At 39.2% G+C, this 24,200-nt stretch overlaps 1 protein-coding gene across 1 annotated transcript in view; it reads left to right on the top strand.

Moving 5' to 3' along the window:
* GTF2F2 (general transcription factor IIF subunit 2) overlaps positions 1 to 24,200 on the top strand; it is a 145,943-nt gene that overhangs the window by 80,169 nt on the left and 41,574 nt on the right. The window contains exon 5 of the mRNA XM_059041885.2: positions 919 to 1,000. Coding sequence (XP_058897868.1) covers positions 919 to 1,000 — 82 coding nt within the window. The remainder of the gene's footprint in view (positions 1 to 918; positions 1,001 to 24,200) is intronic.

The following is a 24,200-nucleotide window of genomic DNA, read 5'->3' as shown; positions in this document are numbered from 1 at the left end:
TCTCTTCCAGAAACCTGGGTGAATTCTCCGGGAAATACGACTGAACCATAACTGTTCCTAACCATAGTCGTACATTTCCAGACTGCAGTAAAGCAGGTACCATCGTAGGTCAGTCATACATGCATTATCAAATAAAATGAGGTCTTAAACTGACTTGGTGCCTAGTAGGTACGCAGTAGGTGCTAACTTTTGTTTTCTCTTGAATTTTGTGTCAGGGTCACCTTAAGAATTCTTACTAATGGTGGGAAAAATTGCCCTTCTGTTTGGACAGATATTCATAGCAGTTAAAGCTCTAGTTTAGACACATCCATATTAATCATTTCGCTGGAAAATAGAAGTCAGAGCAACTGGCAGGCAGAACTGGTACACAGTATAACCCAACCAAGGACCTGAATAGTTTCACAGTATTTTCAAAGCTAGCTGTTCTAGTCACCGTGTATTCTAGAATTTTCTTTTTTGCACATATATGTGTGTGTGCCCATGCATGCATATACGTGTGTGTATGAATTTTTGATTTACTGCTTTAGGCTAGCTGTGTTTTCAGAGCTTACTTCTCTGCCAAAAATGATATCGCTGCCACACCCTTCAAATTTTAACTTGATTTTTATGCCCTTTTAAGCCACTCTCTTTAGGAAGAGCTAAGTGTATAAAAGCTGTTATTGGCAAGGGGCTGCAGCAGCCCAATAAATAAACCTGACAGGAGCCCAGTTTTTTACTAGCCAAGAATAAGGTTTTTCTCTATTCTGACCAATGATATTACTGTAAACTTAAAAATATTCCTTTTCTTTCCTTGATTTTTATTATTAACTATGTTTGATTGTAATCATTGTTACCTTGGTTAGTATGTCAAAATACAGTACTGAACATGAAAAATGTTATTTCTCAATACATTTGTTAATTTTTGTCTTTCCATTCAAGATAAGCTTTCACTGGAAGGAATAGTGGTACAAAGAGCTGAATGCCGACCTGCTGCCAGTGAAAACTACATGAGATTAAAGAGGTTAGTGTTTTTTAACTTTAAAATAATACCTGATATTTCTTTTTTGGGATTGAAATACATATAGTAGATTGTCTATAGACTGCATGAAAACAATGGTTATTGTTGAAAGTGTTTTCTTCCAAGGTTGTTTGGTTTTAAAACCAAGTAAGAACAAACTTCCAGTTATAAAATAAATGTCATGAGGATGTCATGTGCAACATGGTTACTGTAGTTAATAATACTTTATTGCACATTTGAAAGTTGCTGAGAGAATACATCCTGAAAGTTCTCATCCCAAGACAAAAAAAAAATTTTAACTACCTATGCTGGTGGAAGTTAACTAGACTTATTGTGGTGATCATTTCTCAATGTATACAGTTAGTGAATTGTTTTCTTGTACACCTGAAACTAATATAATGTTGTATGTCAGTTATACCTCAATTTTTTAAAAACTCAAGTAAGAGTTTCTTTGGCAAAAGAACTTTCAGAACCTTTGCTGTTAATTTGGGGTATGTTAAGCTACTGTGTTAATATAACCTGGAATCAAATTTTTTTTAATGTCTTTTTCTAGTTGTCCTTATAAATCTTGATTCTCCAAAGACATGTAATAAGATCTTTGTACTATTTTATTTTCAAGGGCTATCATTTTCCCATGATGAATATGTATCTAAAATACTATACATTAAAAGCAAGTATAGTTAGTTGCTAGAGTACCAGACTTTTCTCTTAATCTACGAATAACTTCTTAGAAACTTATTACTTTGTTAGAGATTTTGCTTCAGGGTCCCTCCTCCCCACTTTAGTACGTGGTTAACCTTTTGTAATTAATATTTAAAGATTATGATCGCGAATTCTTGATACTTCAAACTTTGTGACTTTCAAAGAGTCAACAATTTTTTAAACCCGGAAGAAATGTATTTATTGTACTTGCTTTATAGTTTATATTGAATGTATTTCAACCCCATGTAGTTTAGAATTACACGTTTTTTCATTTACCCAGCACTTACTATGTGAAATAGTAGTGAACAAAACAAATAAAAATCTCTACCCTCATGGAACTTACATTTTAGAAGATTGTAGCTGCTCAGAACTGGAAGTTGGGAGGACACTTTCAAGTGACGGCAGCAGCTCCTGTGGATATCCAAACTGGCTGAGCTGGATCAGCTCTCAGTTTCACATTTAAAAATTGTTTCCCCTTTTCTCAATTAGATTGGAAGTCTGTCTCCTGGGAATGAAACAAAGAGACTACTAGCTTTGTCCAATAATTCCTCTAATTTCAGTGCCTCCCCAGGGCAAGTAAAAGGATGACAGTCAAAGTGAAAAATTTTTATAGCAGTAAATAACTTTGGAACGCAGGCAGATGTTTCTTTTTGTTTTTGGCCTGTCAAGTTTATTATATAATACAAGTTTTTTGAGAATTTTTATTCAGATAACTACTGAAATTGGAAAATGCAAAATCCGATTACTCAGCTGCTTGCCAAGATATTTTTCTGTGGTCTTAATTTTCTTTAAAAGTTTCTAAAAATTTCGGATGATGAGATTAGGCAAGTCACCTGCTGCTGTGTTTATGAAGTGGCTGCTTTTTCCTTGCCAAAAAAGACATTAAAATTGTTTAGCCTTTTGGAGTATGCTAAAAGACCAGCCATTATATATCTCAGTTACTTCAGTGACTTGAAACAGGGTGATTCAGGAGATGATAATTATGTGAGTTTCATAAAATAGATGCTGTATGACCTAAGTCTTGAAGGCTGAGTTTTTTTTGACCAAGTGGAAAAAGACATGAGTAAGAACACTTTCTACACAGAGAGACATGTAGGTACAGAGACCCGGGGAAGACATCAGGGACCTGTGTGTAGTTCTGCAAGCGTGGAACACAGGGTTTGTTTGGGGCAGAACAAGCAGAAGCTCCAGCCCTTTTTTGAACTCTGAACTTAAATATCCAAAAGCCTGGTTGGATGTCCAGTAGACATTTCAAATATGTCAAAACCTGAACTCCCAGTCTTGCCCCTCAAACCTGCTCCACCGGTATTCATTCTCATCTGAGCTCATGCCAACTCTGTCCTCCCATTTTTCTCAACCCATAAACCTTGGTTGCATTCTTGACTCCTCTCTCACACCCCACGTCCAGTGTGTCAGAAAAATGTTAACTGACTGCACCTTCAAAATATTATACATCTGCAGTCTGACCATTTCTCACCACCCACAGGATCTGCCATTGTTTCTCCCCTGGATCACGGCGGTAGCCTCCTAGCAGAGTTCCTGCTTCCACCCTTGCCCCACTGGAGTCTATTGTCAGCACAGTAGCCAGAGCAGTTCTTTTAAAACCTGCCAAGTTGTGCCATTCCTCTGCTCACACGTCACTTTCAGTGCTTCCTGTATTACTCAGAACAAAATACAAGTCCTTATACTTGTTTACAGGGACCTACATGATCTCCCCACCGTTCTCTTCCCCTTCTCCCCATTCGAACCTCCTGCTTCCCTCCCCCTCACTCACTCGGCTCCATCCACACTGATCTCGGAACAGTCCATGAGCACAGGCACACTTTCATATGAGGGTCTTTGCGCTGGATGTTCTTTCTTAGCTGGAACACGCTTTCTCCAGTTAGCTGCGTGGCTTACCTCCTCGCCTCTTTCAAGTCTCTTCTCAAATTCTACTTTTTCAATAAGGCACACCCTGACCACCTTATTTCCTTCTATGCTTGTATTTTTTTCAATAGCACATATCACCTAATGTAATTTATTTACTATATTTATTACCAGCTTTGCCCTAGTGCAGTTTAAGCTCCCGTAGGTTGTTTTATGTTTTGTTTTGTGTGTGTGTGTGCACCTATTTTGTTCACTGATACACGCGTACCCCCATGTGTCTAGAATAGTTCATGACATGTAGCAGGTTGTCAGGAAGTATTTGTGGTTTTTTTGTTTGCTTTTTTGGGGTTTTGTTTTTAATTAATTAATTAATTAATGGCTGCGTTGGGTCTTCAATTCTGCGTGCTGTGGTGAGTGGGGGCTACTCATTGCAGTGGCTTCTGTTGTTGCGGAGCACAGGCTCTAGGCATGCAGGCTTCAGTAGTTGTGACATGTGGGCTCAGCAGTTGTGGCTCACGGGCTCTAGAGCACAGGCTCAGTAGTTGTGGCGCACGGGCTTAGTTGCTCTGCGGCATGTGGGATCTTCCCGGACCAGGGCTCGAACCCGTGTCCCCTGCATTGGCAGGCGGATTCTTAACCACTGTGCCACCAGGGAAGTCCCAGGAAATATTTGTTCAGTGAATGAATGGCAGGAGAAAAGTTGAAATGTTAGTCTCATATGCTTGTTAAATTACTTGTTAAAAGGTCTTATATGCTGTGGTAAGAAATTTGGACTTTGTGTGCTCTTACTATTAGGGAGGCACTGAAGGATTTTAAGCTGATGGAAAGTGAAGGGATTTGTGTGTTAGAAGAGTCATTCTGGCCGTAGTATAGAGATTGAAACCAGGGAGATAAATTAGAGGCTGATGTAATAGCCCAAGGTACAAAATGTCAGAATGACTAAACAAGGTGGTTCCAGGCAGAAGGGAGATGAGAAACTAGGTTTTGAGGATATGTGGAGGTAGAGTTTGTGGGAGTTGATAAACTCATCTCAGACTTCCATGGTTGGGCTTCCCTGGTGACGCAGTGGTTAAGAATCCGCCTGCCGATGCAGGGTACCTGGGTTCGAGCCCTGGTCCGGGAAGATCCCACATGCCGCAGAGCAACTAAGCCCGTGTGCCACAACTACTGAGGCTGCGTTCTAGAGCCCGTGAGCTACAACTACTGAAGCCTGCGTGCCACAGCTACTGAAGCTCGTGTGCCTAGAGCCCATGCTCCTCAACAAGAGAAGCCACCACAATGAGAAGCCCGCGCACCGCAACAAAAAGTAGCCCACGCTCCTCGCAACTAGAGAAAGCCCGCGCACGGCAGCGAGGATCCAATGCAGCCGTAAATAAATAAATAAATAGATAGATAAATTACTTAATTAAAACTTCCATAGTTGTGGGACAGGGGATTTCTCTAGGACCAGACTGATGGTGGTGGCTTTTGTGTTGTGGCCTAGATACACGTCCTGCTGTGAGTCTCAGACTGGCTCCATACCATCCTGTGCAATGCACAGACGAGGTCAGAGAGAGAAAGAAGTCCTTATAGTTTAATTTAAATCCTGGTTGACAATTTATGTAAAAACTTAAAGAAGCAGCAAGTACTTAAACTTCAAGAAGCGTACCAATGGGTAAATTATCAAAATAGGAAAGTAATCTTAGTCATAAGTTGTATCTGATGCGTTTTGTTTTTCATTATTCAACATTTTCCAATGTCTGCTGTGATCACTAAGGTAATATTCAATTTTAGAAAAATCACTAGATACTGTTCTTGCTCTAGAGAGCTTTCAGTCTTTGAACTGCAAGAAAACACACACAGAGGATTATTTTAAAATATTTATTGACAGTGTAGTGGGGGAGGAATGGAAGTGTTGTGGTACTATTGATGTACAGTGGAAAGACAGATTTTCAGATGTGGGTGATATCACAGTGGAAGTGTTTGAGAACAGAATTGGCAATTCAGTATTTCAGATATCCTGTACCTAGATATTTCATACATAGGCTCAAAGTTTTTCAGGGCCTTCTTCTTTTTTTTAAATTAATTTTTTTAATTGATTAATAGTTGTGTATTAGTTTCTGCTATACAGCAAAGTGAATCAGTTATACATATACAGGTATCTACTCTTTTTTAGATTATTTTCCCATATAGGTCATTACAGAGTATTGAGTAGAGTGCTCTGTGCTATATAATAGGTCCTTATTAGTATTCTGTTTTATATGTAGTAGTGTGTATATGTCAATCCCAGTCTCCCAATTTATCCCTCCCTTTCCTCTTCCCCTTTGGTAACCTTAAGTTTGTTTTCTACATCTGTGACTCTGTTTCTGTGTTGTAAATAAGCTCATTTGTACCATTTTTTTAGTTTCCACATATAAGCGATATCATATGTTATTTGTCTTTCTCTGACTTAACTTTACTCAGTATGACAATCTCTGGGTCCATCCATGTCCCTGTAAATGGCATTATTTTGTTCTCTTTTGTGGCTGAGTAATATTCTGTTGTATATATGTACCACATCTTCTTTATCCATTCATCCGTTGATGGACACTTAGGTTTCTTCCATGTCCTGACTGTTGTAAATGGAGCCGCAATGAACATTGGCGTACATGTATCTTTTCAGATTATGGTTCTCTCCCGATATATGCCCAGGAGTGGGATTGCTGGATCATATGGTAGCTCTATGTTTAGTTTCTTAAGGAACCTCCATACTGTTCTCCATAGTGGCTGTGCCAGTTTACATTCCCACCAACAGTATAGGGGGGTTCCCTTTTCTCCATACCCTCCCTAGCATTTATTGGTTGTAGATTTTTTGATAATGGCCATTCTGACCAGTGTGAGGTGATACCTCATTGTAGTTTTGATTTGCATTTCTCTAATAATTAGTGATGTTGAGCATCTTTTCATGTGCTTTTTGGTCATCTGTATGTTGCCTTTGGAGAAATGTCTATTTCGATCTTCCATCAGGGACTTCTTCTGACTGCCTACTCTTTAATGACATTCAAGGTTTTTTTTGATAATCTGGCTCTTGTCTCACTTCCTGGCTTCATTTTCAGCTCTTCTCCTTTACATAGATGTCCGATAGTTATATCACACTACAAGTTGTTTTCCCAGATGTACTAGGCACTTGTACCTCTTATGGCTGTGTGATATGTTGCATCCTTTATCTGGAAGGCCTTAGCTACCTTCTGCCAAGGGTGTTTAAAACCAACCCAAGTGTCACTTACAGAAACCTTCTCATATCTTCCACTCCCCACTCCAGTCAGGATCTGCCTCCCCTGCCCCTTTCCTATGTTCCCACATACTGTTCTTCTTTAATGGTATATATAAATGTCTATGTTTTCTTCTACTTAGGTGTATATAGTTGCATCTTCTATAAGATTATAAACTTCATAAGAGCAGGAACTGTAAGTGTTGTTTTTCTTCCTTTCTTTTCCGTTTTTCCTCCTCCTTTCCTTTTTGTATCTCAGCACTTGGCATAGCACATTACAAATAATAAATATCCAGAAGTATCTGTTGGGTTGAAATTGATTGAAATAGAAATGAATGGCAAGACTAGGTACGGCCACATGGAAATCAGCAGCACTCAGCTTCTTTTATTTATTTATTTTTTTTCACTCAGAGCTACACTTGAAACCTTGACTTGATTTTCATTTCATTTACATGTGCATGTGTGTGCACATACATACACACACACATCTTGCTTTGAGAAGAAAGTGATTGTAAAACAAATACAGAAACATTTCATCAACAACGAAAAAGTTTTTCAAAGTATAAAATAAGAATTGAATAGTCTTCCATTTACAGAGGACTGGAAAAGAAAGCCTTTGGTATCAAAGAAGACCTTTCTTTCCTTGACTTAATTGAGAGAGATTTTTTTCCTTAAATCAGTGAGATTTTACTGTATTATATTTTAGCAAATAGCAGCTGAACTATACTCTTAATAATGTAAATGGGTATGTACAAAGTGTATTTTATATTTATAAATAATACTCTCTAAGAACTATGTGTTGCTTTAGTGGGAATTTAATTTTAGTAGTAGATTCTTATTACAGCTCTCTGTTATTAAAATTTAGCTGATAAATTAGCCGAATGTTATGAGAATTATAACTCCCATATTAATCAAATGTAAGTAAGATTCTGTTAGTGTTAGTCTGTCATTCATTTAAATGAAGGTGGAAATTAGTATTGCAGTAAACCCAAGAAATATGTAAACCTTGAATCAGTAAAATTTAAGCCAAGAAAGAAATGAATCCTGTGCTATAATTTTCTTTTGTCCAAACCCATCATGTATATAAAATTTTACAAAAATCCATTTAGCCACGCAAGAAAATCTAAAAATCAAATGGGAAAAATAAATTTTCCAGTGCTTCTAGTACCTTCTCTTTATCTGACATAAATTTGGATGGATCTGAATGATACTTTATTAGGAGGAAATTTATTTTGAATTGCTAAATGTAAATATATTTAAAATAGCTCATATCTGATATATAATTAAAATTTAATTTGTATTGTTTCATTAAGTGTAACTTTATTAAGCATCTTGAGTTTTTCCTTAATAGTCAAATGATAAATTATGTAATCAACCTATTTATAATTCATATTGTACTTTTTTTAATGTAAAGGGACATAAATATAAGACAATCATCCTAACGTGTTTTCGTGTAGGAAATCCTAGTAATAGGAAAATATATGGCTTTTTAACTTTTGCATGTTTTTGTCACTAAGTCATCTAAAAATATTTGTCTCAAAAGTTTTTATTTTTAGTTCTTTCAGTGTTTGTGGGTTTTCTTCAAAAACCTAATAAGAAAAGCCTTTCCCTTTGGGAACAGAACATTGGCTGTAGAGGGGTAGAGAAAAGAAAAAGCAGATTTTTCTTTTCTATGCTAAGACACCAGACAGAGGAAGCAAGTTGTGATTCACATTCTCTCCTGGGGAGAGAATGTGTACCTGCTGTACCTGCCTAGATTCCTGATGCTTCATATTATGGTAAAAGATGTCTTAGAATGTCTTATTGTAGGGGAAGTGGAAAGGACCCTCTCACTCAGTAGATCTTTACATAATTTGTGGGTGATGGGATTCATGCCCAAAGAAGTTTCTGCAAATAAAATTTGTGCTTAATGCAATAACAGCACTGAAGCATTTTCTTTTCACCATATTTAAACTAGGTTTTGAATATATTTAGTCCTTGTAATTTCTATTTTTCTTCATATAAAATTGCATAAAGAATAATTATTTTATAAATGATATTTCTTATATATTAGGATGATTATCTTATAGCTATGTCCCTTTATATTTAAAAAAGTACAAGATGAGTTGTAAATAGGGTAATTATATAATTTATCGTTTAAAACAGGATACTTTTAAGAATGAAAGTAGGCCTAACCTGAGAGCCACACTGAGACAGCAGGGTAAACTGTCCCACATAAACTGCGACGTAAGATCACCCTTTTTGTGACTAGCCTGGATATATTAAAATGCTAAATTTAAAATGAGAACTTAAAGAGTCAAATAATGAAAATTCTGGCAATTAGGAAACATATATCAGAAAATCTAGAATAGAAACTGCTATGGCTGAACATAAACTGTTGTGTGAGTCCCAGTAGCCACCCAAAGCTGGGCATATGACAGTGCTATGTTAATGTTTAAATGTATATCTGTATAATTTTAATGTAAATTTGTAGATAAAGTTTATTAAACAGCAGAATGAATAATAAACTAAACTTAGTTTTACAGAGAATCAGTTTTCTGTTATTCCTGAATAAAAGATGAGGTTATAGACGTAACTCAGGGTTCAGTAAAGATAATTTTATGACCAGGGAAATACAGTATTGGATTTTAGTTTTCTGGTGATCTTATTTGAAACAGATTTTATTAAACAGAGTTTTTGGTGAATGTTGAGGTTAATGGTTAATATACTTGTATTAATTAGATGCTTTCATTTGTAAGTATCAGAAAACCCAGTGCAAACTGGCTTAAAGATAAAAGAAATTTGTTGATTCACGTAAATTGAATCCAGTGGTATTGTGGGCTTTAGCCGTGTCTTTACCTAGGAGTTCTCAACGTCCTTAGTGTTCTCACTGTTTTGAATTTTCTTGGGTCTGTCTCTCTCCAGCTTGCCTGTTCTCAGACTGGCTTTTCTCCTGGTAGCAAGGTGACTCCTTGCAGCTCCCAGGACTATCTGCCTCATTATTTATATGGGGCCCCAGGAGTTAAGTGACCTTGTCTTCAACCAACCGTTAAACAGAACCCTTCACTTCCTTCTGTGGGCCAACATGGGTTCTGAATTTATTTCAGAAACCAATAAATGTGTTAATGAAGGTGGGAAGTGTGCACTGATGCTTAGGGCCCACCTGTGGAAATGTACAGGAGGGAGGGTCAGTCCCATCAAACAAAACATGTGGCTGCTGCTCAGGAGGGGAGGGACAGGATGGGTGCTAGGGAGATAATCATAAGATCAACGGCAAAGCTCTTTTTACCAGAAAAGCATCTTAGCTGTAAGAAACACTCATCAGGGACATTCGTACCCTTCATTGCTTCTCTTGAGGAATGACCGTCTTCTCTCTTGAAAGAGAGTCAGAACTTTTATTAGAAAGCAACTCTGTGAAGATACCTTAATAATAGGGTAAGATGGTGAGGAGGTTGCGCTGTGGAGTCTCACTGCCTGGTTTCAAAGACTGGATTCCCCATTTACTGGGTCTATGATCTTGGGCAAAGTACATGGCCTTTCGGTGCCTTTGTTTCCTCATCTGTAAAATGTGGTAGTGGCATTTATCTCAGTGTTATGATAATGATTAAATAATACTATATAATACATGATGTGTCTGACACAGAGTAGGTACTCAATAAATATGACCCATTATGTTTATGACAGTTGCCTGAATAAGTACTCCTGTCCTAAAACCCTCTGGAGACATTCCCAACCCAACCCGGTTTGTCTTAGTTCTCCCGATAAAAGAGACTTGCACACAAGGATTCTTTTTGAATTCCTGCCCTGAGGTAGATAAATTAGTTTAATCAAGTTTAAGTTGGAAATAGAGCAGAAAGAGAACTAGAGCTAGGAAAAAGAATCTGAAGATTTTTTTATAGAGTTCATGATAATCTCTTTTCAAAACAAAAACCCTAAAGTGGTGGTTTAGAACTTCCTAGATATTATCGAGATTCAGACCCAAGGAACTGAGTTAACCCTCTCTTCAGAATCTTTTCATCTACCCTGTTCTTGCTTTCAAGAACTCCTTAATGTGCCCACCATCATATACAGATCGAAAACCCATGGATTTTTAGTTTATAAATCTTCTACTGGATGTTCAGAATCTTTATGGAAATTGTAAAGGTTACTGATCCTGAAATTTTCCCAAGTTATCTTTGGAAACAGTCTTATCGTCCCCTCCTGAGGTACCCAGATGTGTGATTTTTAAAATATGGGGCTGTTGGGCTTCCCTGGTGGCACACTGGTTGTGAGTCTGCCTGCTGATGCAGGGGACGTGGGTTCGTGCCCCGGTCTGGGAGGATCCCACATGCCACGGAGCGGATAAGCCCGTGAGCCATGGCTGCTGGGCCTGTGCGTCCAGAGCCTGTGCCCCGCAAAGGGAGAGGCCGCAATGGTGAGAGGCCCGCGTATCACAAAAAATAAATAAAAATAAAAATAAAATAAAATATAGGGCTGTAAATCTTCATCAGAGATTTTTTTAAAGGCCAGGAACAGGAAGTCCTAAAGAGCTAACCCAAGAAGGCAGCTAACCTTCTTTGCCGTAAGTGTGCCCTTGCTCTCACATCCTTTCACCTTCAACTGCTCCTTTTTAACTACCATTTAAAAATGAATGATTATGTGAAAGAAGCTGGATGTCTTCATTGAAGTACAATAATTTTTGAACGTATTATAAATAGATAGCTGCAGTAGACATGCAAAAATACCAGTGGGATAAAACTACCACGAAAAGGTAGTCATGGTGTTTTATCAAGAATTTTTTTAATTTTTTTTTTTTTTTTTTCCTGGTACACGGGCCTCTCACTGCCGCGGCCTCTCCCGCTGCGGAGCACAGGCTCCGGACGCACAGGCCCAGCGGCCATGGCTCACGGGCCCAGTCGCTCCGCGGCATGTGGGATCCTCCCGGACCGGGGCACGAACCCACGTCCCCCTGCATCTGCAGGCGGACTCTCAACCACTGCGCCACCAGGGAAGCCCAAGAATTTTTTTAAAGACATATCTTCATGGGGAATGCTGTTTGGTGCAGGGAAGCCTTCTATTTTTGGCTGCATTGGGTCTTTGTTGCTGTGCGTGGGCCTTCTCTAGTTAGGGCAAGCGGGGGCTACTCTTTGTTGTGGTGCACAGGCTTCTCGTTGTGGTTGCTTCTCGTTGCGGAGCACGGCCTCTAGGCACACGGGCTTCAGTAGTTGTGGCACGCGGGCCCAGTAGTTGTGGCCTGCAGGCTCTAGAGCACAGGCTCAGTAGTTGTGGTGCACGGGCTCTAGAGCACAGGCTCAGTAGTTGTGGCGCATGGGCTTAGTTGCTTCACAGCATGTGGGATGTTCCCGGACCAGGGCTCGAACCCGTGTTCCCTGCATTGGCAGGCGGTTTCTTAACCACTGTGCCACCAGGAAAGTCCCAATAATATATTTTTTTTTTCCCCACACCGTGAGGCTTGTGGGATTTCAGTTTCCTGACCAGGGATCGAACCCACGCCCTCGGCAGTGAGAGCACTGAGTCCTAACTACTGGATTGCCAGGGCATTCCTGGTGTAAGAAAGACTTCTTAGGGAGATTGACAGTAAAGATGTCCCTTTTCCGTCTGAAGAGCCATAGCAGCTGTCCCCACAGCCCTTGAGCTGTAGACTGCTCCTAAAGATTTACTATTCTGATGAAATAAGGATTTTCCAAATGATTATAAAAAGTTATCAGGAATATATTGATATATTTAAAAATTAAACCATTGGCATAATTAAACAACAAACAAAGGTTCCATATAATCCTTCTTTCAAGTCCTCAGATATTTTTACCTTAAGACTGCAGGAGGAGAGGGATTTTGTTCGGTATCTGGGTACTGTTTCACCCTAAACATAGCTTGTCTTTGGAATGAATTCCCCACCCCTTCTGCCTGCTGTCTTGGTGTGCCTGGGGCTTCTGACCCCTTCTTACTCTGCTGCTGTTCCAGCTCAAGTGTGCACTAAAGCAAAACCAGTCATTTTCAGTCTTCCCCATGTGCTTTCATGTCCCACTGTCTGCTGTGCTCTTTCCTTGCTTTCCAGACTCCTGTTCGTCCTTTAAGATTCAGCTCAAATGTCAACCTGCACGACTGTTTCTCTCCACCCAAGTTAAGTACCATTCCACCAAGCTCCTGCCTATACTTTTTCTAATAAACCACTAATCACATTTTGCTTTTCATTCCACTTTTATTACTTTTGTTTACATCTCTACTAGATAGTGAGCTCCTTGAGGTCAGGGTCTATAATCTCATTCATGTTTGTTCCAACAGCTTTATGTTCAATAAATGCTAGTAGGGTAACTGACGAAAAATCAGTACTTTAAAGTTAAGAAATTACAGTGTACCTTAATTAATGAATCTCTCCAGGATTAATACTCTTTTAAAAATGCGTTTAGCTGTATTTAAGATTCGAATAATAGGTCGTGAGAAACAGTATTGGCATGTGGTGGTGTTTCTACAAAGCCTCACAGCTTTGCAGGATAAAAATACCTCAGTACACAATTTCTCTTTGTTCACTCACAATTGAAAATCAACAGCGCTAAACCTTAGGCAAAACTGTGAAGTATGGAAAGTTTATCTTTATTATCCCAGCATCTCCTTTTTTCATTTCTTTTCCTCTTAGTGATGCTGTCTTTATGCATCTATTTACTTTTTATCCTGCTCTAATCTTTTTTATTCTATCAATTCTGAATATATTTTAAGAATGAATGGGCCTAAGTCAAACTGGGTATTTGATTTTAAACCTTTTCTTACTAAATGTGAAATAATAGCCATCAGGTTACCTGTTCAAGGTATTTGAGTAGGCACATTTTTTTCATGAGAAAGGAAGGAAAGTCATTGAAATTATAGCATTTATAAGTTGGCCCTAAACACAGATTAAGCATGCCTTTTCATTTGTCAGGGTTACTTATCACCAGGATAACCATCTGTGCTTCCTGGCCCAAGTGGGTAGATCTGGCCTAGCTGTGTTTGTTGGAGATCTGTTCTGAGAATTTAAAACTTGCTGCTGAATGTGACCCACAGAAGGGGCCAAATGTCCTTAGGCAGGATCAGGACCACCACTAGTCTGTATGATGCCTTGTACACATTTTTAAAGGTGATCCTTCCTCAAGTGTTTTTATTTGTATCTGTCAGAAAATCATAGTAATTTACATATTTTGTTAAATAAGACATTACTACCATCTGCCAGAAAACTGTCACAATAATTGCACAAATCTTTGCTGTCTCTGATGTGAATGTGCCCCTTCATGTGGCGCCATTGTACACGCTAAACAGACAGACCTGGGAAGGAGCTATACTCTCTGGTTTGCTGCAGGCCTTCAGGTCCTATTTTCTTACTAGTTGGCTTAAAATTTAAGTTGCCTGCCCGGTCCTTGCAGGCACTGGATTTTCATCTCTTGGTCTGTGATTCCCTGAAGCACTTGAAAACTAAGGAAAGATACCACATGTTCCTTTATTAGGGAACAAGGGTCCCATTTAGTATGTTGAATCAGTAGGAATAATGATAATCAAGCCTTTAGCTTATTGCTCGGACGAAGTAATTTAAACTTTGAGATGATCGGGCATTAAATATGCTTAGTAGTTAGTCAAAGTACAAGAAAACCTGACTCATAAACTTCTTATATACTATCTCTTTTGCTTGAGTCTCTAATGCAATTGCCATGGGATGTATTTGTAAAGAAAACTTGGATTTTTTTAAAAAGAATCTTTCAATTTATAAGTAGAGAAGGAGAAGATATTGCTTACAGATTTTATTTTATTTTTTTTTTTTTTTTGCGGTACGCGGGCCTCTCACTGTTGCGGCCTCTCCCGTTGCAGAGCACAGGCTCCGGATGCGCAGGCTCAGCGGCCATGGCTCACGGGCCCAGTCGCTCCGCGGCATGTGGGATCTTCCCGGACCGGGGCACGAACCCGTGTCCCCTGCACTGGCAGGCGAATTCTCAACCACTGCACCACCAGGGAAGCCCTACAGATTTTAAAAGACTGTTTTGGGGAACTGATTTTAGGGGTCACACATTCTTAAATGGCTTCATATTTATATTAATTAGATGTTTATTTTAGTTACTGGGTTTTTTTTAGTCTTATTTCCATTTTCACAAATGATCATAGAGTCATAGAGAAGTTGTGATTTGCCCAAGCTCACAGTTTGTGAATGGCAAAGCTGGAATTTGAACCGAGATCTAATTGATTCCAATGTGTTAGGTGGCAGGCTGCCTCTTCTGGCTTTTGTAGTTTCAAAACGTTGCCTGGCTTATCCGTAGGAAAAGGGAAGGGAGTGTGTTCTCTTTCTCTCCTCGCTTACACTGGATGATGCCCCACAACTTAAACTAATATCGTTAGTACCATAGTTCTATTTCATTATACAATCGGATAACATTTATGGATTTATATATAAAATATATAATGGCTTCATTGTTTCAGTTTAGATTTTTAAAATCAAATTTTCAGATTCTACAACTTAAAAATGAGCTTTGTTAGAATAACTTGCTTGAATTTCAAAGCTCCATATATCTGTAGAAGAGAGGTAGAGTATTAAATGATTTTGTGTCTATGAAGTTTATTATTTTACTTCTGTGAAGTTTATGTGAAATTTGTAATACTTTGAGTACTTTTGATGAACTAGTAGTTGTACCATTTTGAAGATCTAGTTCTCTTTAATATACCCTAGTATTACGGTTGTCATATACTGTATACTGATCTGTATGTGACTTTGAAGGCCTCAGAATGTCTAAAACCCTTTTTTTGTAATGTGTTATGTATTTGAGGAAAACTGAAAATACGGAATTAACAATCATCGTAATGTTCAGGCAGAAACTTTTCAAACTGAAAAATAGTAGACACGTGGGAAAAATAGGAGAAAGATGTGGGCTTAGTAGTAAGCTTATACAAAACAAAATATGCCAGTGAATGGTATTCCCACTAAAATGCAGTTCCATGAGGGCAAGACTTCTTGTCTGCTTTATTCACTGGTGTATCTCTAATGGCTGGAAGAGTGCCTGGCACCTAGTAGGTGCACAGTGAATATTTGTCGAATGAAGAAAGGAAGGCATGAGACTTAGGTTTTGTCTCACAGGCTGCCTAGGACTTTGATGGCAATGAGTCATGCCTTTTCAAGCTGTTGCATGCCAAGTTAATTTATCTCCTTCTGTCACTTCCCCATGCTTCATAGCTTCAGAGTGTCATTTATTACTCATTTGCTCAACAGATAGTTATTGAGCATCTAATGTATACTAAGCAGTGTAACATAAAGCAACCAGAGCTTATTCGTTTTGGGGAATGGATCATAGATGGGTCCTAAACAATAATTTAGAGTATTATATGATTATAATTTTTTATAATCATATTTTTTGAGAAAAAATTAGTTTATTTTCCAAAAACTGTGTTCTTTGTACTTACGATGTGACTTCTATTACAAAGCACAAATATTCCAGAAAGCACAAATTTTGTTATTAGAAAGGACTGAACCATTTGGGTCACATCACCTTTTACATGAAGAATCACAAGTATTATATTACACAGATTTCAGGATCTACCAGGATGGATTTCCTCCTGGCTTACTTGGTTGCAGAATTTCCTGTAGATCTTTGTAACAAATTAGCTGATAACTAAGAGGTTCATATCAGCTAGAATAGCTAGGTTATAGCCCAACGTGATTAAAATCAAGGCCTTAAAGCAATTCACTTCTGATTCATACTCTACGTCTAATGCTCGTTGGCAGTGTTTTACCACAGTTATTCAGGGGCATGAAAGAGAGGTTGGCACAAGCAGTAAATATCAGGTTTCAGAAAATATTGACATGGTAAAGTCAGAGAAAGGAGTCAGAGAGTTTGACTAGATGAAGAGGGGGAGGGAGGGATTCTGGGTGGAACAGCACAGCATAGTTTGAGATAAATCAGTAGGAGTGTTTTAGGAAACATAGTAGATCAGCCTGGCAGATTAGACAGAGGGCTGATTGTAGGGAATTTCAGTGTTAGACTGAGCAGGCAGGCGAGCCAGTGAATCAACTGATTGAGCATATTTCCCTCTGAGGGAGGTCCCAGGTCTCCTTCATAGCTCTGTCCTTGGCACACTCTCCTCCCTTTGTTACTGTGGTCCTCTTTAGTTTTCCTCTTGCCTTAATAGTCTTTGTAGCTCCTGCTTCTGTCTTGATCTCTTCCCCCGCTACATTATCTCGCTAAGTGATCCCATCCCCTTCCACCATACACACACAGTAACTCCAGAATTTGTATCTCCAGCCCAGACCTCTCTCCTGACCTTCATACTCATACATGTACAACATTCCCTATGCCAGAAATTGAATTTTTGGTTTTTACCCCCCCTCCCACCCCTAATGCAGTTCTTCCCCCACTCTTCACCATTTCCACTCAGTTACTCGGATAAAAAACCTGGGAGTTATCCTTGAGTCCTCTTTTCTTGACAAGACACATGCAGTCAATTTTCAGGGTCTGTCAGCTGTACCAACACTACACACCCTGAGCTACTGTGTTTCACCCCTGCTGCTACACTGTTCTAAGCTGCCTTCTTTGGCTATATTTAGGACTGACTACCTAATTTGCAGGGCCTGTTGCAAAATGGAAATATAGAGCCCCTTGTTCATAAATTATTAAGAATTTCAAAATGGTGACAGCATTGCATTAAATCAAGTGCAAGGCCCTTCTAAGTGCAGGCGCAGTGTGACTGCATGGTGGCACTTGCTAGTAAAGCTGGCCTTCCCTCTGCTATAGCAGACGCCTCCTAACTAGTGGCTCCCTGCTTCCCCCTATAGACCATTCTTCACATAGCAGTCAGAGTCATCAGAGTAGATCAGATCATGCCATTTGCCTGCTTAGAATATACAGGAATCCTCCATGCTCTGGCCTTCCAGACTGTATGTGATGTGATCCTGAAGCTTCTTCAACCTCTTCTTCTACCGCACTCCTCTCTCATTCCCTAGGCAGCAGCCAAAATGGCCACTTTTTCGTCCCTCGGAACAAGAACAGTCCCATTTGAGGGCTCTTTCCGCCTAAGCACAAGTCTTTCACCAGATCTTAAAGGGTCAGCCTCCTTTCTATCATGCAGTTCTCAGGTCATATGTTACCTCCTGAGACAGGCCTTTCCTGACCACTCCTGTGAAATAGTATGGCCTCCTCCCCAATACTTGCTACACCATTACCCAGTTTTATTGTATTCTTAGCACTGTGTAGCACTATATTAATTATTAGTTATGACTTATTGACGGTATCCCTGTCACCTAGCATAGTGCCTGCCACAGGATAATGTTCAATAATTATTTGTTGCATGAATGAATGTTTTTCATAATCTTTCTACCCCCTTACATTTTGGAAATTTATCGTAAGATCGACAGGGTTTTTTCCTTTGTTCAGTTCTAATACTTTTTTATTTGTTGAATTCTTATAAAATTGAATTCATTTATATTTAATTTACAGATATTCCAAAGTTAATTTTAAAATCTCAAAGAAGTCATTTTTTCTTTAAAATGGAATGTCTTTGGTATGACACATACTATATGTACTATAGCTTGGACAGGGAATTAAAGATGCTATTACCTGGGCTTCCCTGGTGGCGCAGTGGTTGAGAATCCGCCTGCCGATGCAGGGGACTCGGGTTCGTGCCCCGGTCCGGGAAGATCCCACATGCCGCGGAGCAGCTGGGCCCGTGAGCCATGGCCGCTGGGCCTGCACGTCCGGAGCCCGTGCTCCGCAACGGGAGAGGCCACAACAGTGAGAGGCCCGCATACCACCAAAAAACAAAAACAAAAAAGATGCTATTACCTGTTGAAAGTGAAGTTAATAATATAGAACGAGTAGAGTTTTCCCCCTCAGAATCAGTATTTTACATCATAATACCAAAGGTTTCACAGATCAAGCTTCACAAGTTTATGTAAAATCATTTATTCAGTAAACATTGAGCATCTTTTATGTACCAGACACTTTACTTGTCCTTGAGTTGCTCACTTTAGAAAGCTTGTGCTTTTATATGCAACATTCTGTGTAGTTTCAGAAGAAAAATACTAAATCTACTTTATGAACTACACTCTATCTTCTAGCTTTTAAAAAGCCTTACTGCATAGTCCAGAACGATGCTCCTGTATAGAAGAAACACACACACACACATACACTTTATGAAGCTAACATGAATGTGAAATATTTTAAGTTAATTTACAAATCTGTTGTTTATCAGTACTGTCTGGTACACACACCAGTTTTGGAGGGGGCGGGTATGGTGGTGGCCAAGTGCTATTGTTCACAGAATTTTCAGTGCTTTTTACATAATTACATTGAATGCCATATGGCATTTTATTGCAGCTCACTAGCAGTTTATACTTCTATTTGTGTTATCTTTAGTGCATTTCAGTAGCACTATTTTTTGTAATATAAATTTAAAATATTTCTTTTTCATTAAATATTATGCTTCAAGGTGAAAATAATTCATAGAATACAGAACCCTGACTTTTCCAGAAATAACCCCCAGGTGGATTCCAAGTGGTGACTAAATGACAGGATATATGCTATACAGTCCTTCAAATATGGAAAATAGGAATAACTGTTGCTGACCATGTCAACCAAGAGATACCAAATTATTTTTTTCAAGGACTATTTTTTTAAAGACATCTCATTATATATTTTTATTTTAAATTTATTTTATTTATTTACTTTTGGCTATGTTGAGTCTTCGTTGCTGCGCACAGGCTTTCTCTAGTTGCAGTGAACGGGGGGCTACTCTTCATCGTGGTGTGCGGGCTTCTCATTGCAGTGGCTTCTCTTGTTGCAGAGTATGGGCTCTAGGCACGCGAGCTTCAGTAGTTGTGGCACGTGGGCTCAGTAGTTGTGGCTTGCAGGCTCTAGAGCGCAGGCTCAGTAGTTGTGGCGCACAGGCTTAGTTGCTCCACGGCATGTGGGATCTTCTCGGACCAGGGCTCGAACTCGTGTCCCCTACATTGGCAGGCGGATTCTCAACCACTGCGCCACCAGGGAAGTCCCCTCAAGGACTATTTTTTAAATTTATTTTTGGCTGCGTTGGGTCTCAGTTGCTGCACGTGGGCTTTCTCTCGTTGCGGCGAATGGGGCTACTCTTCGTTGTGGTGCGCGAGCTTCAGTAGTTGTGGCGCATGGGCTTAGTTGCTCTGTGGCATGTGGAATTTTCCTGGACCAGGGCTCGAACCCGTGTCCCCTGCCTTGACAGGTGGATTCTTAACTGCTGTGTCACCAGGGAAGCCTTTCAAGGACATTTTGTTTTGAAAATTACCTCTGTTGGTCTGGTGCATTAGTATCTTTTTTATTCCTGGAACTCTAGAGAGATGAGTTGTTTCTAACAGTTTTCCAAATAGCTGTTACTAAACTGTTTTTAAAGGTTTGTAACTTTAACATTTTTTTAATTAGCTTCATGAATGAAAATCTTTCTAAAATATATTACACATTGTACTTGTATCCATACCTCACAAAGTTTATTGGGAACATAATTTAGCCTTCTCTCTAACTTGTTTCTTCTCAAGAATGCCTATTTTTGAATTATGTGGTAACTGCCTCCAGATACATCGAGAAGAGTGGGTTATTTACCCTTTCACAAGATGGCCACCGAGTATTGTAGTTTGTGAGTTCTTTTGATTATTTTATGTAGTTCTTCACTCCTCTCTTAGCAGCTATCATTTTGTAATGTTGATTGTGTTACTGTCAGTTACAGCCCCTCTCTTTGTTCTGATTTAGTGTTTTTAATTTCCTGTGAGCTAGGGAACCAGTTTTAAAATTCTATTAGAATGAATAATGTGTGTAAAAGAGGACTGAATAGACTATGAGTGAAGGTCTAATGGGCTCGCCTATGAGTCAAGTGCCCAGAGCTGTCATACTTGGCCTTGTGACATATGTTTTGGTTGCTGAGATGCTCTTTTTTGCTTCTTTTCTGGTACTAGTTAGGACAGATGTCACTGTGTTTAATAAATCACAAAATAGAAAATATGTAGAATTTGGAACCCTTCCTTTGGATCACTTACTTGGTCCTTGGTACACTGTACCATCTATCTGAAATTCAGATATATAATAAAGTTTGCTAATTAAATTCCCTGACATCTTTCCAAGTGCTTTGCCATGAAACTGAGTCATACAACTTAGTGATCTCTAAAAGCTGTTGATTTCCAAATTCAAATTTCTATCATGGATGAAGTATGCAGTTTCAAAATCCATTAAGTGTTGACAGCGTATCAGGATACTCTGCAGTTAGGCCCAGTGTACATTCAATAAACTGCCAACATATATAATGGGATACGTACTTTGTCAGGCATTATCCTAGGTAGTATGCCTAAAATGAATAAGGGAAACAGGGTTTCTGTTTTTATAGGGCTTATGTAGTACCCAGTTGCTCTCAGACTTTTACCTGTGTATACAGATTACCTGGGGACTTTATTTAAAATGCTGATTCCAGGACCCGGCCTCCAGAGTTTTTGTCTCAGCAGGTCTTGAGTTGGGACTACAAATTTGCATTGTTAACAGGCAGCCTGATGATTCTGATGTAAGTGGTGCTGAGAGCACATTTTGACAAACACTAGTCTGGCTGATAAGGAATTATTAACAAGGAGGTACAGTCTTCAAATAGTATGTAGACAAGAACAATGTATTTCTGTGTTTAACCTGATCAATATTTCACCTATAATCTAAACTATCTCAAGAGTCTATTTTTTAAATCACTGGCTTATGTTTCTACTTTTTACCTTTATGGTGAGATAAAATTACTGGAAACTATGATTAAATCTAAGTATGGTGTTTCTTCTCTCTTGAATACCCCACCAACAATTAATCTTTTCCATGAGAATAACAGTGGCCTATGACAAGCTGTCTCCCAAAGATAACAGTTATTAGAGTGCTAGAGGACAGGCAGAACATTTCCACCCAACAACTTCTTTAGAAATAAAGTGTCAGTGAATGCATCTTGAAGTATGTGTGAGAAATTGTGTCAGTGGTTGCCTCCAAGGAGAGGATGTGGATGTCTAGGGGAGACTTCGTTTTTGTTTTTGTTTTTTTTTGTGGTACGCAGGCCTCTCACTGTTGTGGCCTCTCCCGTTCCGGAGCACAGGCTACGGACGTGCAGGCTCAGCGGCCATGGCTCACGGGCCTAGCTGCTCCGTGGCATGTGGGATCCTCCCGGACCGGGGCACGAACCCGTGTCCCCTGCATCGGCAGGCGGACTCTCAACCACTGCACCACCACAGAAGCCCCGTTTTTGTTTGTGTTTTTTAATTGAAGTATATCATTTTAGTTTCAGGTGTACAGCACAGTGATTCACATATATATATATTCCTTTTCAGATTCTTTTCCCTTTTAGGTTATTACAAAACATTGAGTATAGTTCTCTGTGCTATACAGTAGGTCCTTGTTAACTATTTTATATATAATAGTGTTATATGTTAATCCCATCCTCCTAATTTATCCCTCCCCCCGACCCCCCTTTCCCCTTTGGTAACCGTAAGTTTGTTTTCTATGTCTGTGAGTCTCTTTCTGTTTTGTAAATAAGTTCATTTGTATCACATTTTTAGATTCCATATATAGGCAGTATCATTTGATTTTTGTCTTTCTCTGACTTACTTCACCAAGTATGATAATCTCTAGGTCCATCTATGTTGCTGCAAATGGCATTATTTTTTATGGCCAAGTAATATTCCATTGTGTATATATACCACATCTTCCTGATCCGTTCATCTGTTGATGGACACTTAGGTTGCTTCCATGTCTTGGCTATTGTAAATAGTGCTGCAGTGAACATAGGGGTGCATGTATCTTTTGAATTAGAGTGTTCTCCGAATATATGCCCAGGAGTGGGATTGTAGGATGATAATGGTAACTCGAATTTTAGTTTTTTAAGGAACCTCCTTACTGTTTTCCATAGTGGCTGCACCGATTTACATTCCCACCAGCAGTGTAGGAGGGTTCCCTTTTCTCCACACCCTCTCCAGCATTTATTGTTTGCAGACTACTTAATGATGACCACTCTGGCTAGTGTGAAGTGTTACCTCATTGTAGTTTTGATGTGCATTTCTCTAATAACTAGCGATGTTCAGCATCTTTTCATGTGCCCATTGGCCATCTGTATTTCTTCTTTGGAGAATACCTGTTTAGACGTTCTGCCCATTTTTGATTGGGTTGTTTATTTTTTTGATATTAAGCTGTATGAGCTGTTTGTATATTTTAGAAATTAATCCCTTGTTCATCACATTGTTTGCAAACATATTCTCCAGTCTGTAGGTTGTCTTTTTGTTTTGTTTACGGTTTCCTTTGCTGTGCAAAAGCTTTTAAATTAGGTCCCTGAAAATGTTTTCCTTAATTCTTTTTACCTGTTCAGTCTTCCATGTCAATTTTAGAACAATTTTTTTTTCCAAATTAAAAAAATTCTGATATATTTTTATTTTAAACCTATAAAATTGTTTGGGAAGAATCAGCTTCTTAGCATATTTAATCTTCCCATTCAGAAATACAGTTGTTTTCTCCATTTATTCAAGCCTTCTTTATATTTTTAGTAACAATGTATAGTTTTCTTCATATAGAGTTGAACATTTTTGGTAAGGGTTGCCATGTGTATTTATATTTTTGTTGCTATTATAACTGCTTTCCCTTAAAAAAATTATATAGCTAGAATATAAGAAAGCTACTTTTGTATATTTGCACTATTTCTAGTCTATCATTGTTCAGTTGTTTCTTTTTTTTATATAAATTTATTTTATTTATTTATTTTTGGCTGCATTGGGTCTTGATTGCTGCACGCAGGCTTTCTCTAGTTGCGGTGAACGGGGGCTCCTCTTTGTTGTGGTGCACTGGCTTCTCATTGTGATGGCTTCTCTTGTGAAGCACGGGCTCTAGGCGCATAGGCTCTAGAGTGCAGGCTCAGTAGTTGTGGCACATGGGCTCAGTAGCTGTGGCTTGTGGGCTCTAGAGTGCAGGCTCAGTAGCTGTGGCTCATGGGCTTAGTTGCTCCACGGCATGTGGGATCTTCCTGGACCAGGGCTCACACCCGTGTCCCCTGCATTGGCAGGCGGATTCTTAACCACTGCGCCATCAGGGAAGCCCTGTTTCTCTTTTTTTAAAGTATATAGTTATATTGCCTGCAAATGTATACTGACATTTTATTAGCATATGAAATTAAGAAGAGTTTTATATAAATATGTATATCCGGGCTTCCCTGGTGGCGCAGTGGTTGAGAATCTGCCTGCCGATGCAGGGGACACGGGTTCGTGCCCCTGTCCGGGAAGATCCCACATGCCGCGGAGCGGCTGGGCCCGTGAGCCATGGCCGCTGAGCCTGTGCGTCCGGAGCCTGTGCTCCGCAACGGGAGAGGCCACAACAGTTAGAGGCCCGCGTACCACCCCAAAAAAAAAAAAAAAATTATATCCATAGTTATCATTCTATTAAAAGTACAAAATAAAACTCTGTGTCC

Source organism: Kogia breviceps, chromosome 16, assembly GCF_026419965.1.
Source record: "Kogia breviceps isolate mKogBre1 chromosome 16, mKogBre1 haplotype 1, whole genome shotgun sequence".
In the NCBI taxonomy this organism is placed as follows: Eukaryota; Metazoa; Chordata; class Mammalia; order Artiodactyla; family Physeteridae; genus Kogia; species Kogia breviceps.
The sequence above is the reverse complement of the archived record's forward strand: the minus strand, read 5'-3'. Positions and strand labels throughout refer to the sequence as shown.